This window comes from Brachyistius frenatus, unplaced genomic scaffold, assembly GCF_029030835.1.
Source record: "Brachyistius frenatus isolate BFR_SWC_R1_liver_20210118 unplaced genomic scaffold, ASM2903083v1 Contig_34, whole genome shotgun sequence".
In the NCBI taxonomy this organism is placed as follows: Eukaryota; Metazoa; Chordata; class Actinopteri; family Embiotocidae; genus Brachyistius; species Brachyistius frenatus.
The window spans coordinates 3,520,056-3,534,502 of record NW_027210633.1 but is presented as its reverse complement, the minus strand read 5'-3'; the positions used below and the strand labels follow the sequence as shown (position 1 = coordinate 3,534,502).

The following is a 14,447-nucleotide window of genomic DNA, read 5'->3' as shown; positions in this document are numbered from 1 at the left end:
GTCCCGGTCTGTTATGGTTCAGGTCTCCACTTGGCCCCTGATCCCCTGGCGACCTCTTTCTCACACGGGCCTGAGGAATGCTGGGAGTCCGAGCTTTGAGCTGTGAGAAAGGCTGGGTGCAGACAGAGCCTAGGTGTGAAGAAGAGGATAACGTAATCTGGATGTTGGAGGGTAGTATACAGTTCGTCCCCTCCGGTGTCCCTCCAACCCCCAACTTCCTTCCTTCCCCAGAGGGTACAATTCCCGCCTCTGTGAGCACCTGCAGGCCCGGACAGTTCCTGCCTTCTCTCTCCTTCCTCGCTGTCCTGGCAGCTCTCGTGCACCTGGGAACGTAAACTGCCAACATAGGTGTTTTACAGGCAGCGGGCGTTGTGTGCGCCGAGGCTTTCTCTCCTGCTCTGTTGCCAGGTCACTTTCAAACCTAAAAAAAACACCACTGACCATACACTGCAGGATCCAGATAGAATAAGCATGAGACTGAGTCAGAAATCACTTTGTGAACTTGAGAAGGAGCCGTTTGACTCTTTTCTTTGGCTCCAAATCAGAACTACTGGAATGAAAAATGTCCTATATCTACATATTACTGACAAGTTGTTAGCTTTTAGGAAACAGTAGCCCGACTGAGCATTAGAGGAGCCCTTTAGACTTCCATTATAGTCATGTCGATCCAGTTGGTGTATTCAACATATTAATAATCATTTCTAGAAAAGAACAATTATATTGATCTCTCCTGATTACCATGATCACTCATGTTTTTGCCGTGTGTTGCTGTAAACTGGTATTTACACACTGAGGGAGACCACATGGAAAATATCCTGTAACAAGCTCAGCCTCCGCTGCACCAGTTATTTCTTTTATTTGGCAAAAGAGAAGCTTTCAAAAGCAGCTTACACAACATAAACTGACACAAGATACGTGCTTATTTCCATTGTGCATGTGTGTGTGCATGTGTGTGGCTACTGCCCGAGGAGCTGGCGTCTCAGCTCTCCTCGTAAGAGGATGAGGGGTTCATAGCTGTCTGTCAAGTTAGCGTAAAGGCATGCCGTTAGCGCCCGGAGCTCTCCGGTCCCCGTCCATCAGCAGGCGGAGATGTTCTCACCTGAACTCAGCCGGACCTGTCAGAACAACCAGGCCTTTACTTAGCTCTCCCCCTGGAAATGACAGGCCTATTTGCTAATGGCCCTCGGGCAGCGGCCATCTGAAATGAGTGACACTCAGACACAGCTGTGAACAGGACCGGTCCCGAGGCCACGGAGGGCACCGAAGGTTAATGGAAGAGAGGGGCTTCACCTGGATGGCGTTACCTCTGGTTGGGGGGAGGTTTGAGCTCTTTTGTTAACCAGATTGAGAAGTCTGAGAGACTGCTTCTCCCTCCCCGTAAAATACTCTGGTTATTGTATTCAAGCGCTTTAAGGAAAATCTGAAAAAAGTCAGAACGGGTTAAATCATCTCCCGTAATTTAAGCTGGCATTATAATTAGCCTTCATTGGTTTAGCATGGAAGCAACGTTATTGGGGTCAGTCAGGCTGGATGTACAGTGGAGCGGCGGCTTATTAAGGAGCCGGCGCTCAAAACAGCTCGCAGACTGTCTGTGCCCCGTTCTGTGTGTGGCTGCCCACCTTGTCTGAAACATGACACACACACACACACACACACACACACACACACACACACACACACACACACACACACACACACACACACAACAACTGACATCGGCCCAGTCTTAACACGGTGTCAGTCTGCCACTCAGCCAGCATGTGAGCTTTAAGGAATGAGGCCACAGGTGCTGTGTGAGACTCCAGTTAACACATCAGACTTATACTACACACCAACAAGCTTTAAGTCTAAACAACAAGAAGTCAGCATTGTGCTCATATTATATGCCGCTGCAGTTTTATCCCACGCTGTGCTGCAGTTGAGACCTTCTGGGGCCCTGTCTGGAGCCCCGTCGCTTCCTGGCTCTGACATGTGGACAAGTGTGCAGGGTTATGGTCAGTGTCAGTCACAAATCTCTGATGCTGAACGCAGGCATCTCTGATTTCCTTTTACACAGTGGGACGTTGAGCTACCAGTGCTTGATCAGCTGTTTTGGCCGCTCACAGCTGCTCCTATTTTGTCTTTTGCCCTGGTTGGTATCCCTCGGTACCTCCCCTCTCTCCGTCACTCACTCTCTCTCAGCAGTTTGGCAGCTGTTGTTGCCTTGTTGTCACCTTTAAAAGAGTGAGAGAAGGAGACATGAAGGGAAATGGAGGGAGAAGAAAGAGCCACCTGTGACTTCCTCCCTCGGTCATGCATGGTAGCCAGGTTTAATCTTCTCCACTATTGATTCCCAAAGCCAAGTAATTGCGTTGCAATGGTGTTCAGCGACCGCTCTCTCCCGCTGCGACGAGAATAGAACGATGACCTGATGATGCCTCGACATCGTACCGTGTATGTGTGTCTCCATCTCGGGCTGTTTTTATAGGCCATGTCTCGGAGGAGGGCAGCTGTTGGGTGATGATTGGCACCCTGCTCCCCATCTCCTTCGCCTTCATTTCCTGGTGACGAACCAATCGCACTGCCGACGAGTGACTGCAAAACCAATCAGGATTTCAAGGCCAATTAAACAAGCATGCTGTCAAGCCCTTTGTGTGTAAATGTCGTATCAGATCTCTAATCTCCCTTTGCTTTTAAGCACTGCAGAAAATGCACGAACAAAATAGAGGTGGGAGTGTTGCTGTAGAGTCACACAGTTTTTAAAATAGGCCTTTTATTTAAACATCAAGCATTTATGGCCTCTAAATTTTACTGCTTTTTCAAAAAAGAGGACGACCGTTGATCGATTGCTCGTTGCTATGGGAGACGATTCCACTCCTTCAGCTTTGAATGACATCAACAGATCAATTAAGAAAACACACACACACACACACACACACCGCACCCCTCTTAGTTAAACATGTGCTCTAATTCATGTATGCCTCAGCCTCTCAAGGTCAAAGATAAGACTGCTGCATACTGGTTTGGCCTTTAGTGTGTGTGTGTGTGTGTGTGTGTGCATATAATATGTCTATGTTTGTGTGCGTCAGTCCTCCAATTTTTATATTCCATTAGACCCGGCAACATGGGTAGCATGCAAGAACACAAACACAGACAAGCACGGCCGTCTCTCATTTCATCCAGAGCTTGTCATTAAGTCAGCTGCTCCTGTAGTTACAGCAGGAAATGGCAGGAAAGAAAAACTCATCGCCCCGCGCTCCAGTGCTCTGCTGCTGAATCTCAATGCGCTGCCATGTCACCAGCCACAGGAAAATATCCCTGGAAAAAAACAAAAACATGTTTTTCTCAATGCTGCAGTTTGGATAGCAGTCTGGAACTTAACCCAAATGCACATCTTGCTACTTTTATTGTTTTTCAGGGGGAAAAAATAGCACCTTTCTGTATTCCTACCATATGTGTTTGCTTATATTTTGTGCTGGTAATGTGCAAAAGATGATGTCCCAGTACACTCCTGCCAGCAGGGCTGGTATTTGTAGCACCGTGTAATTCTCCCCAGCTGCAGCTCTCGCATCGAGCAGGTAGTAGAAAGATTTGCTGCGGCTGCAGTGACAAGCTATCACCTCTCCGAGTAGCTGAGAGTCTGAATAAAATGTTGGCATCGCAGTAAAACGGCGTTTGATGTCAGTTTCTGCAGGAATTAGCTGCTCAGTTTGATAGAAACAGTGCTGCACGGGTATTTCCCAAGCTGCATGTGGTATTTATCAAACAGCAGCCAACTCATTGGTAATCTAATGTTGGTGAAATGTGAACTGAGGGATTTGTCTCTGAGAATTAGTGGTGATCAGAAATGTGAGGAATGCAGGAATATTTGGGGCTCCACGTGAAGGGGAATCTAGGGGGCAGAGACGTGATGTAGTCTGAGTTTCAGTCAGTCGGCTCTGGTGTCCTACTCAGACCAAAGTTATGTGTCACACCCTCAACAGGCAGTCCCATTAATCACTAGTCCAAGAAACAAAGCTGCCGCTCCCACTGCGCTGCACACCTGACAGAAGACACAACCCGGTGGGGCCATAGCACACGGGACTCTGTTGATTAGCTGGTGATTGACTGAAACAAAAATAGTGCTTTTAATTTGCTTATTGCTCTCTGCTGCAATGTATTTCCTCTCTGTTTGAAGACTTCTTTTCATTCAGCAGCACAAGCTCAAGATATGGAACGTATGGAGCTTCTTATCCCAACCTTTACTGTAGTGAATATTGATTTTTCTCTCTTTCTTATTTCAACAGCCAGCAGGGAAAGTAATTTACTCTGCTCCATATGGAACTACAGCAGCCTTTTATGAGACTATTAGATTTAGAGTTGTGTGAATATAACACACCAGAGACAGATAATCCTCCAGGCTGCTTTCTCTTAAACAAATGCTGGAAAGTCGCTGCTGCCAATTTTGTCTGTGGTAAACTTCTCATGCAGTTTTAACCTCTGCATTATTGTAATTGCAGAGTTGAAGTTAGCTGATTATTAACATTCAGATTCTAGCAAAGGACCATTGCTACTTAGTGATATCCAGGACTTAAAAACACCTGTCCTCTCAGAGAATGTATTTCTCCCACGCTGATGCTGGCACACTGCCTCTTCCTTCCTGGAAACAAAAAGAGTTTCACCCTTTGAATTTACTCAGAAATGCATGAAGTGTTGCTTCTCATGTACCAAAGCTTCAGTTGCTGCTGTGAGTCTACTGTGTGAATATACATGATTGGTTTGATTGTGGACACCTGTGGAGACAGCAGCCTCAAAAAGCACCAAGTTTCCCATCCAGAATTTGAAGTGTTTTTATTGTGAAAGATTGACCCTGTTAAGATCAAGCTGAAACAGAATCTGGTTTTGCTGCAGATATAGTGGGAGGTGTTGTCAGATATGTGTCAGCCAGCATCTCATGCCAAATACACAGCGGTGTACGTCCAGTATTGTGGACAGATTCATTCATTTTAGCTTTGTCCGTGCATTTCCTCTGCAGAGCAAATCATGTATGTAACAGACTGTATGGTGCAGTGCTTTGTTTCATGAAAGGTTACATATGGTTGGACTGCCACGTATTCTGTGTAGGATGACATGTGCGGTATGCAGGGTTGGGTTACCTTTTGTATCTCCAGCCAGCGCCTTCTACACAATGTTTGAACTGGTAACCTTAATGATAATATGAGGTTCACACATTATATTTAAATGACAAAAGTATTTTATGGCTCAATTGTGTGACACAGAGATGTCGCCCAAAAATAGCAACAGCCAAGTCCACAGATTATTGGACTGAATTGTTCTTTCCAAATACGCAAAACAGCTATTTTATGCACCACGATGGGAGATTGACATTTTTGACATATCAACAGCTGTCCAATTCTACCCAGAATTATAAAACTGACTATTTAATCAGTGTGATAATAGAGATATTATTAACTGATACGAAAACGAGAACAGTTACAAGACATAACTCATCCGTATACTCGTAGCTCCAAGTTGCAGGAGGTGTTGTAATGATGGAAAGGGCCAAGGCACAAAGGTGGAGGAGAGTCAACAGACACTGAGGAGGGAAGTCGTATTTATGGAAGCTGCATGTTTGCGCTGCGCTGACACCTTGTCCACACTGAACAGGTCAAAGTGACACTTGGTGCTGCTTTACATGCCACCGTATGACAATGACGCCCAGCCGGCAAGACACGCACAGACCTGCAGAGGGGATGTGCTTCTCCTGTTCCTCTAATTCGGTCTCTGGCAGCTGACGGACATTTGGATTCCTCAAACTGGTGTCTCTTGGTTTGGCTGGACGGTCCTTCCTGACTGGCAGGTTTCACAGCTGCGAGGATGAACCTAAAAAAAAGATGACAGGAAAGCAGGATTTTTCAGAGAACTTGATGAGATCTGGCTTCGAGGAGGTAGTGAGTGTAATAATGATTATGTTCTTTTAGGGCATTTTCATTGGCTTTTCCTCCATTTTGCATTGTGCCACTGCAGCACAAAGGAGCTGAGTCTCACTTCATTTCTATATTGAATATAAAAGTGATTTTCTTTCTGAGCAGGAGCACTAGAATCGGTGACAAATTACATTTACCTCAAAATCTCAGCGGCAGAGGCTTATAAGGAGAACTTCAATACTTTCTTTGTGCGTCTGCATTGGTGGGGGGATTAAGCCTCACTCTATTTCAGCATCTTCATCTCCGCTTTCTCAAGCAAAATCGCTGTCAATCACCCTCAAGAGAAAATGTGAATTATCCTATGTGCAGCCAGACAAGTGGCTCAGTGTGTTTTTGTGAAAAAAGTACAGGATCAAATGGGCTGCTGAGCATTTGGAATCCCGCAGACGGATGTTGAGCTTCACAGGTGCTCTCTTCAGGGGAATCTAGTTTTTCATAGGGAAATGCATCTGTACAGGCTCAGTGAATATCAATCTCACACACACACACACACACACACACACACACACACACACACACACACACACACACACACACACACACACACACACACACACACACACACACACACACACACTTAACATATGTGGGTGTGCATCCCCTCCTGATGCAATATTCACAGTGGCATTGAATCATAGGGGGTGAGTCATCCCAGGAGGTATTGTTCTGCTGGCCAATCAAAGCGACGGCTGGATGTCCGGTTTCTAGTCTCCCTGTGTGTGTGTGTGTGTGTGTGTGTGTGTGTGTGTGTGTGTGTGTGTGTGTGTGTGTGTGTGTGTGTGTGTGTGTGTGTGTGTGTGTGCGCTCTCAATTGTTTCTGAGTTGAGATATATTCAGTGATGTTGCTTTCGATGTGTTTACTGAACAGCTGGCGTCTCAGAGGTGGTGAAAAATTCCCACAAAGAAGCATAATTAGACATCAATTTAGATGTATTTTTAGAGTGTAAATAAATCTTCAATGATAAAAGGCTTTAATTAAGTTAAATCAAGTCAGTTTTATTTATGTAGCACATTTAATTACAACAATAGTTAAAACAGAATCAAAACAATCAGACAAACTTGAAACATTTAAGGCATCAAAGACAAAGTCAGCAATAAAACAAAATTAAAGCAATTAAAAACAAAACAACACATGAAGATATACATAAAGTGCAAAATCAGTGGGGTCTAATCTGGGACTGGATCTGGATTCGATCACTGGCGCTGAAGTTGACGACCTGATCTGGAGGGAGAGGTTGTTCCAAAGTTTCTGGGCTGCCATTGGGAGCCAGCCTGATCTATAGGAACCACTACAGGCTGCTGGTCCAGTGCCCTAAGCAGGCCATGAGGGCTTTGTGGGTGCAGCAGGTCAGACAGATAAGTCAAGGCTGCTCCTTTTAAGAAATCATACACAAACAAAGCTTAAAGTACCAGTTCATGAGACCATTAGACTTTTTAGATTTTAATAGTTTCATAAGGTGCCACTCATGGTGAAAGGTAATAAATGTTGATGGATAATGACAACAACGGATGATAAATTATCTTCGGACTCACTGACATTTACAATAGCATCAATCACTGCGTTAGTTGAAGGTCAGGAGTTATTTTTATTTTAAGTTTTAAATAGTGTGTCTTTACTGAATGTTTTCTGTACCAGTCCATTAGCTCACTGATCACACATTTTCTCCAGTTTTATCTTTATTCACACCAAAGAGAAGAGACTGGCAGACAAGTAGAGAACATCCTGATTCTCATGTGCCTAACATCACGCTGACAGTGCAGTAATGTTACACTTAAATACCCGACTTCAGTGTCTCCAGCAGACCTATTGTTGTATCTGCTTTTAGACTTCTCACACAGCCATTGTCCTCTCACTGGCATGTACTAAAGACTTTGGTCATTTTCTCACTCAGAACGTGAGAAATATGCACAGCATCTTATTTGGAATTTGAAGAGCATCAGGACAGGTTTGCCGCTCCTACTTGAGGCACATGTGACATTGAAATTAGAAATGGCTGCAGTCATTGTTATCTATTCTTTCAGAAGTACAGCGTTCAAAGGACTTTGTTTTTTTTTTTTTATTCAAGCCTTCACCATAAAGAGAAGAATGAAATAGATAAAGAGGGAATAATGACTAATTCATCTTTACAGAGGCTTTAAAATACAAAACCACCTCAAAGGGGTCCCTGCAGTCAGATGAGGCGACATTAATAAATGACCTTAAAGGTTCAAACAACTCACTAAGGTTACACTGAATCTTCTGCATATTTACCGCATGGCTTCGTGCATCAGTGTTATGATTATACATAATAATTTAGTCACAAATGTCCTTCCTATTAATTAACTCCTCAACAGTTTGTCTTAACTCAGGTCGCTGGTGTGGAGTTTACAATCACTCACAGCCAAAAAGGAGGTAAACAACATTTTTAAAAGGAAGGAGTCTGTGTATGTTAAGCTGTTTGCAGGGAATATGTTACATAAGCTTAATGATAAAGGCAGGATGTGAGGCAGAGCTGCTCCTTGTTTAAGTTGTTTTCCAGTCAGTTGAGTCACTTCCCTCGGAGATAGATGGCTGTGTAATGCCGTCATTGACACCGGTCATAATTATACACTGACAGTGAATGCTGTAATTATCAGAATTAAATCCTTCAAGAATATCTGCTATAAAAAAATTTTTAAAAAGGTCTGAATTATCTGCTGTACTGGATTTATTATGATGTGATTTCCATATCCATAAAGGAAATCTAAATTAATCTGTGAGGAGGTGAATGAATGTGTCAACACTGAAAATGCAGCTTTTGTGAGCTGGTACGTCGCAGTAAAAGCTGACCGTTGTCCTATAAATGAGGTTATGAAAACGTTTCCTTCCCTTTGGCCTGCATTGTAAACATCACCTCGTTGTTAGGGCTCTCCTGCTGTGATCTGCTCCATATATATTTAAGATTACCATTTTATCTCTGATGACACAAACACGTAGACTTGTGCTGCTCCACTCCTTGAATACACGAATAAACAAAGAGACAATGGTGGGCAGTCGAGGAATGTGACTTGTAAGGCAACATTTTATCTGTGTTTCATATTCGAGAACTGTTTACTGTGTGTCAACCAAACCTTTCTAATTAAACTGGGCCATTGAAAGTGTTACAAACCACAAAATTAGATGGAATGACTCGTGAATATATGAGCACTTCCTATTAAGACTTGCAGTTTTGTGCGTCTTCACAGACACCAGGTCACACCCAAACCCTCAGTGAAGACTCATTGTTAGTCGCAGTTTGTTTGTCCTTCCTACAAGGTCTGGAAATAGAGTGAGCAAATTTATTTTCTTGTCACTGAGCCGTTTCTTATTAATCAAACCAAACACATCTTTCCACTCGGCTGCAGCCGTAACATTCAGTGTTCTGCAGTAAACACATGTTCCCTTTAAAAGTTAGCTTTTACGTGGCATGTGATGTATAGTCACGGGCAACTGTTGGAGCATTTATTTAAACATGTGAACATAAGTTGTAGTCAGAAGAGGAAATCATTGTTTCCAAGTATGAGTTATGGCATAATTTGGGCCTTTGTAGTTTTGCAGCCGCAGTGAAGACTGACAGGAGAACAGTGTTATTGATTTATAGACTGTCTTTAAAGTGACATGGAATTTCCTGGGAGTAGATGATCCTCCATAAACGTTATGATATCGATGTAAATCAGGTCAAAGTGACAGCATGTGCTTTATATCTTGCAGATTACCTCTAACTCTGGATTAGAAACTGATTTACTTGGAGCAACAAAAAAGGTGTCAAGATTGTTAGTCTATATTATACCCTATAGTGTGTCTTATTATCTTTAGCGCAACATGTTTTTTTGACATGCTTACATGCTCAGCAATGCAGGGTCTCATTGTTACTCTGAACAGGGCCACATTTTAAATACTTGAGTGTCTACCGTATAAATTAGGTCAAAGAAAACTAGGCAACCTCTCCAGATCCAGATCTTTATAGCACAGCAGGGCTGTCCTTGCCGAATCTGACTAGAAATAATTGAATGAGAGAAAATGCAGCAGTCTTGAATCAAACTGATTCTGTGGGATGGGTGTACCTGCTTCTGCTTCAAATAAACAACCTGACAACATCCCCTCTGCCTCCTGTCAAGTAACAAAAACATCTCATTTGTAACCAAGTGTGACTATTTTTCATCATTTTATTATTCTGTTAGAGTTCAAAGCCGGCTCGTAACAACATATTTTCCCGACATTGGGCCCACTGCTGCATGTCTTCACCTAAAATGGTATTTCAGATATTTGTTTTGGTGTGTTTTCACCAGGTTTTGTACCACAGAGTTGTTATTTTTTTCTCTTTCTGTTTTCTTCTTTGCTTGACATGAAGCTAAAATTACAGGAAAGACTGTTACACCAGTATAAACCAGGGGCTCATTTGTCTTGCTCAGAAATCAGAAAGGTTCAAATTAAACAAATGTGAGCACACTGTCGAGACCTGACTTCATTCGCATGTGCTGATGATGCTAAAAGGTAATAATGAGCCTCAAGAAAATGGCAGAGGTTATCAACAAATCACAGTATTACATGAAATATGACAAGCAGAGAGATGATTTCAAATAGTTAATCATATGAGGATGTGTATTTCTGACAAGCTGCTAAACAGCGAAAGTAATGATCTCCGGCCCCCGGCTTTTAAAACCCACATAGACCAGCTGGTGGTGGATGATTGTGCACCTCTCCCTCGTCTTATCTGCACAATGCACTGCAGAACCCCTCGTTGTGTGTGTGTGTGTGTGTGGGGGGGGGCCTTCAGGGTTAGCAGGTGAAGCCCTTTTAGAGAGCCGGACCAGCAGGGAGCTGTCATCAGAGTCATTTAGCACTACACAATAGACCTGCAGCACTTAGAGCCACATAAATGTTCATGATGGAGGCAACGGAGGGAGAGAAGGAGCAACATGAAGGGGAGCAGTGAGACAGAGAAGTGACAAGATGGGAGATATTCATGATTTGAATGAACAAAGTCCTTCTAGCACCACTGAAAAACCAAACTTCATTATTCATAAATTTCATTTATATAAAATTTTGCATCACATCTCACTTTCTGAAATTAGAGTTTTCTCCTCCAAAAATGATACAAGGTCACATTGGATTTTACCAGGATGGATGTTCCCTGTATAAAATATCACTAAAACAGGTTTTGATGGAGGTTTGTAACATTCATTTTCATTGTATTAAACAGACATCTTAGGAAGTAATGAGTTGACAGAGAACAACATGTTTTTGTGAGGAGAAAAATCCTTTTAAAAATCAAATGTTTATTTGTCGGTTTTGAAAACCGAGTCTTTTAGAAATGATCAAATAACAAAATGTGTTACTTACTGGCACCATGAATGCACTGAGGAAACACAGTGCAAGGTGAGGGTTCGGGTGGATGTGTTGAATACTATTGTTTGAATACTTAATGTATGTGGGTGTGTTGAATACTATTGTTTGAATACTTTTAAAGAAAAAAGTGTTTTCACACAAAGTGCTCTTAATATGATAAAAAAAATCTTAGCCACATCCTCATTGATGTGTTCTTATGTGCATATTGCTGCTGATTTTTATTTCAGTGTGGAGTACTTTTAGCATTTTCTTTTCAAATATGGAAATATATACAGTCTATTATAATGTACATAGTCCCAAATGTCAATCCGGTTCAATCAGTTATTGTTGATATATATTGCTGCATATAGCAGCATAACCGCCTGCCTACAGCTGTTTGATTTAAATATCTGCAACAAAGTTATATAAATGAGGGTTTCAAAAGGAATTTTTTTTCTCCCCCAGAATATCCCATGTTCAAAACTACAGTTATGCTATAATCTGATTACTGTCCCTTCTCCTGTTGGTTGTCCTCAGCAGCTTTGGGACTCTGATGCCTGTATCTTATATAACACCCCCCCGCCCCCTCCTCGCTTTTTCCCTCTCATCTCCTCCCCTCCTTTCCTCCTCTGTATGTTTATGCTGATGATGTGTCAAAACACTTCAGCCTTCCTCCTCAGCTCCCCCTCACCGAGCAACATTTCTGCCCTTTCTCCTCTGCAAAGACACAAAACTCAGTTTGAGACCATTAAAAATTCAGGTCTGTTTGGGTTGCCGCTCCTCATGAATATTGACTAAAATCCCCCAGAACGAGGCCGAGCTGTCCGGTCAGCAGTGGGGCGATTTGGGGAATACAGTTGAAAGCACTTGTGTTCCTTTCACAGAGACATCATTTCACTTGTAAGAAATTAAGATGGAGGAATTATTTATGACACCACAGTCCTCTCCTTGTAGTGATGTATTGCTATTACTTATCTTGAATCTGATTAGTTTAATTGTAATTCCATCAGTGATGCAGCATCACCCTCATATGCTGTGGTATTTGTTTTTTTTTTCTCCACCTCCTTTTTGATCAGTTTTATGTCATCACACTTGCACCATATAATCCTATCGCTGCTATCTTTTCCCTGCCTCTGACTCATCTAAGAGTTTCTGTGTTGGGCTTTATTCCAAACTTTACCTCTCCTTTTTTCTCTCTTCATCAATTGAATCTCGTACAACTTTTCTCCGTGACATTTACCAGAACTCTATCATCTGGATTAGATTTTCTATTGCCAGGCTTCTTGTAGTGAGTGTAAGTGTAGTATAATGGAATCTTAATTGTCTGAGTTGAATGGAGGTGTCCTCTGGCAGTCCTTCACCGTGTCTCTGCCTGACTGTTATCACACAGTTGATCTTGACAGGTCTTGACTTAATAAGCGAACTAGTGAGCTGAAATCATCGGCTCAGTCCGCTAAGAATTCAAGGAATTTCTTCCTTGAGCAGTGAAGCAACGCATCATGTAAATCAGAAGCAGTAATTTTCTGTCATTACATCCACAGTAACATTTTCTCCTTTTTTTTTTTTTTTCCTTCCACAGTCTTCATCTGTAGCTTCATGGTGGCAGCTCCCATCTTCGGTTACCTGGGCGACCGCTTCAACAGAAAGGTCATCCTGAGCTGTGGCATTTTCTTCTGGTCCATTGTTACTCTGTCGAGCTCCTTCATCAGTAAAGAGGTACAGCCTGTGGTAGCATTCTCCGCTGTTGTTCTATTAGTCTGCCTGTCCCCGCACTGATGAGCTAATTATTCTGTTCTGATCTGGATATGCTCCATGTTACGGCAAGAGAAATGAAATGACACGCTTGTTAAGTCGGACACCCCTGTTGCCTTTGTAGACTTTCTTTATGTCTCCCTGCCTCTCTCTCTGTCTCTCACTGGCTACCAGCCAATCAACTAATGAAGGCCCATGCTTCACAGATGTCTCAATTACAATACTTCAGAAGATAACTCTGTCGTTTCACTGCCCCTTTCTTGACAAGTGGATTTAGATTTGATATGTCTAAAAGCCCCCTGTATGCTGGTAGATGTAGGATGCATTAAACAATGGCATTATTCTAGGGGGCGAGGATGTGGGGGAAGGGGTATCCTGCTGAGAGCAGACATCATATTACAGTAAAAGGCTCTGCTCATAGACGTGTGAGTGAATGTGTGCGGGGGTGTGCAGACCGACCTCGTTATACAGTCTTGTTGGACATTTGTAATAAAAATCAAACTGACAATCTGTAGTTGCTCAACTGGCAGCAGATCTGTGGCATTAAAAGATCAATTTATGCAGCACATGGCATGTCTGCAGAGCAGCGTCACGGAGTCCTGCAGTGTCGTGTCTCTGGTGAGTAATAAGCCCGTTCACTGCCGTGGCTCTTCAGCCCGGAGCTGTGGATGGGAATGACAGCTCGGAGATGCTGATGGTCTCAGGAGGGCGTCCTTTTGACTTGAATCCCCTATAGACTCGTCTGCTGAGAGACAAGATTGCAGCCATTTGCTTAAGCAGAAAGTACATTCAGGCTTCTTATGGATAAGCTGCAATGAAGGGCCTCTTCCCTTCTGACAAACGCCACTGAAGCCGCTGGCTGCTTATGAGGAGAAGAGAAGTGAGGAGTCCTTTGCCCCGAACTTTAACTTCACCCTTAAGACATGTTCCTGAAACTGCCAATCAAACGATACAGGAGTAGATGGCTGTTATGTAATAGCACTACGGCGCTGTCGCCATGGGAGATGAAAGACATGACGTGCAATGAAATGTTAATGACCACTTACACTTGAGTCCTATCATTACGCATTTAAGACACTCTGGGGTATTTTGGAAGGATGTGCAGCAGATATGAAACTCAGATGTTATGTAACAGAAATTCACCACCATCACAAAGGGAAACTGCAAACTTTTTTCTACATGAACACAACACATTATCGTCATAAAGCGATCACTTGGAGGTAATTTGACATTTGAATCACATTAGTGACAGTCTGTGGCTCACTGTACCTGACTGTGAACCAAAAATCTGACTGCAAACTACACCTCTTTATAACATGCATGATGTATTTTTTTATTTTATTTAATCCCGATCATCTATTTAACCTATGTCTTTATTCAATGGAGAGCATGGCTCATTTCATTCAGTCTCATCTCATACATAT

The 14,447-nt window shown here is 42.8% G+C and overlaps 1 protein-coding gene across 2 annotated transcripts in view; it reads left to right on the top strand.

Annotated features, from left to right (window-relative positions):
* Window positions 1-14,447, top strand: part of spns2 (SPNS lysolipid transporter 2, sphingosine-1-phosphate) — a 62,874-nt gene that overhangs the window by 20,042 nt on the left and 28,385 nt on the right. For both annotated transcript variants that reach the window (XM_069700736.1, XM_069700737.1), the window contains exon 3: window positions 12,851-12,987. In XM_069700736.1, coding sequence (XP_069556837.1) covers window positions 12,851-12,987 — 137 coding nt within the window. The remainder of the gene's footprint in view (window positions 1-12,850; window positions 12,988-14,447) is intronic.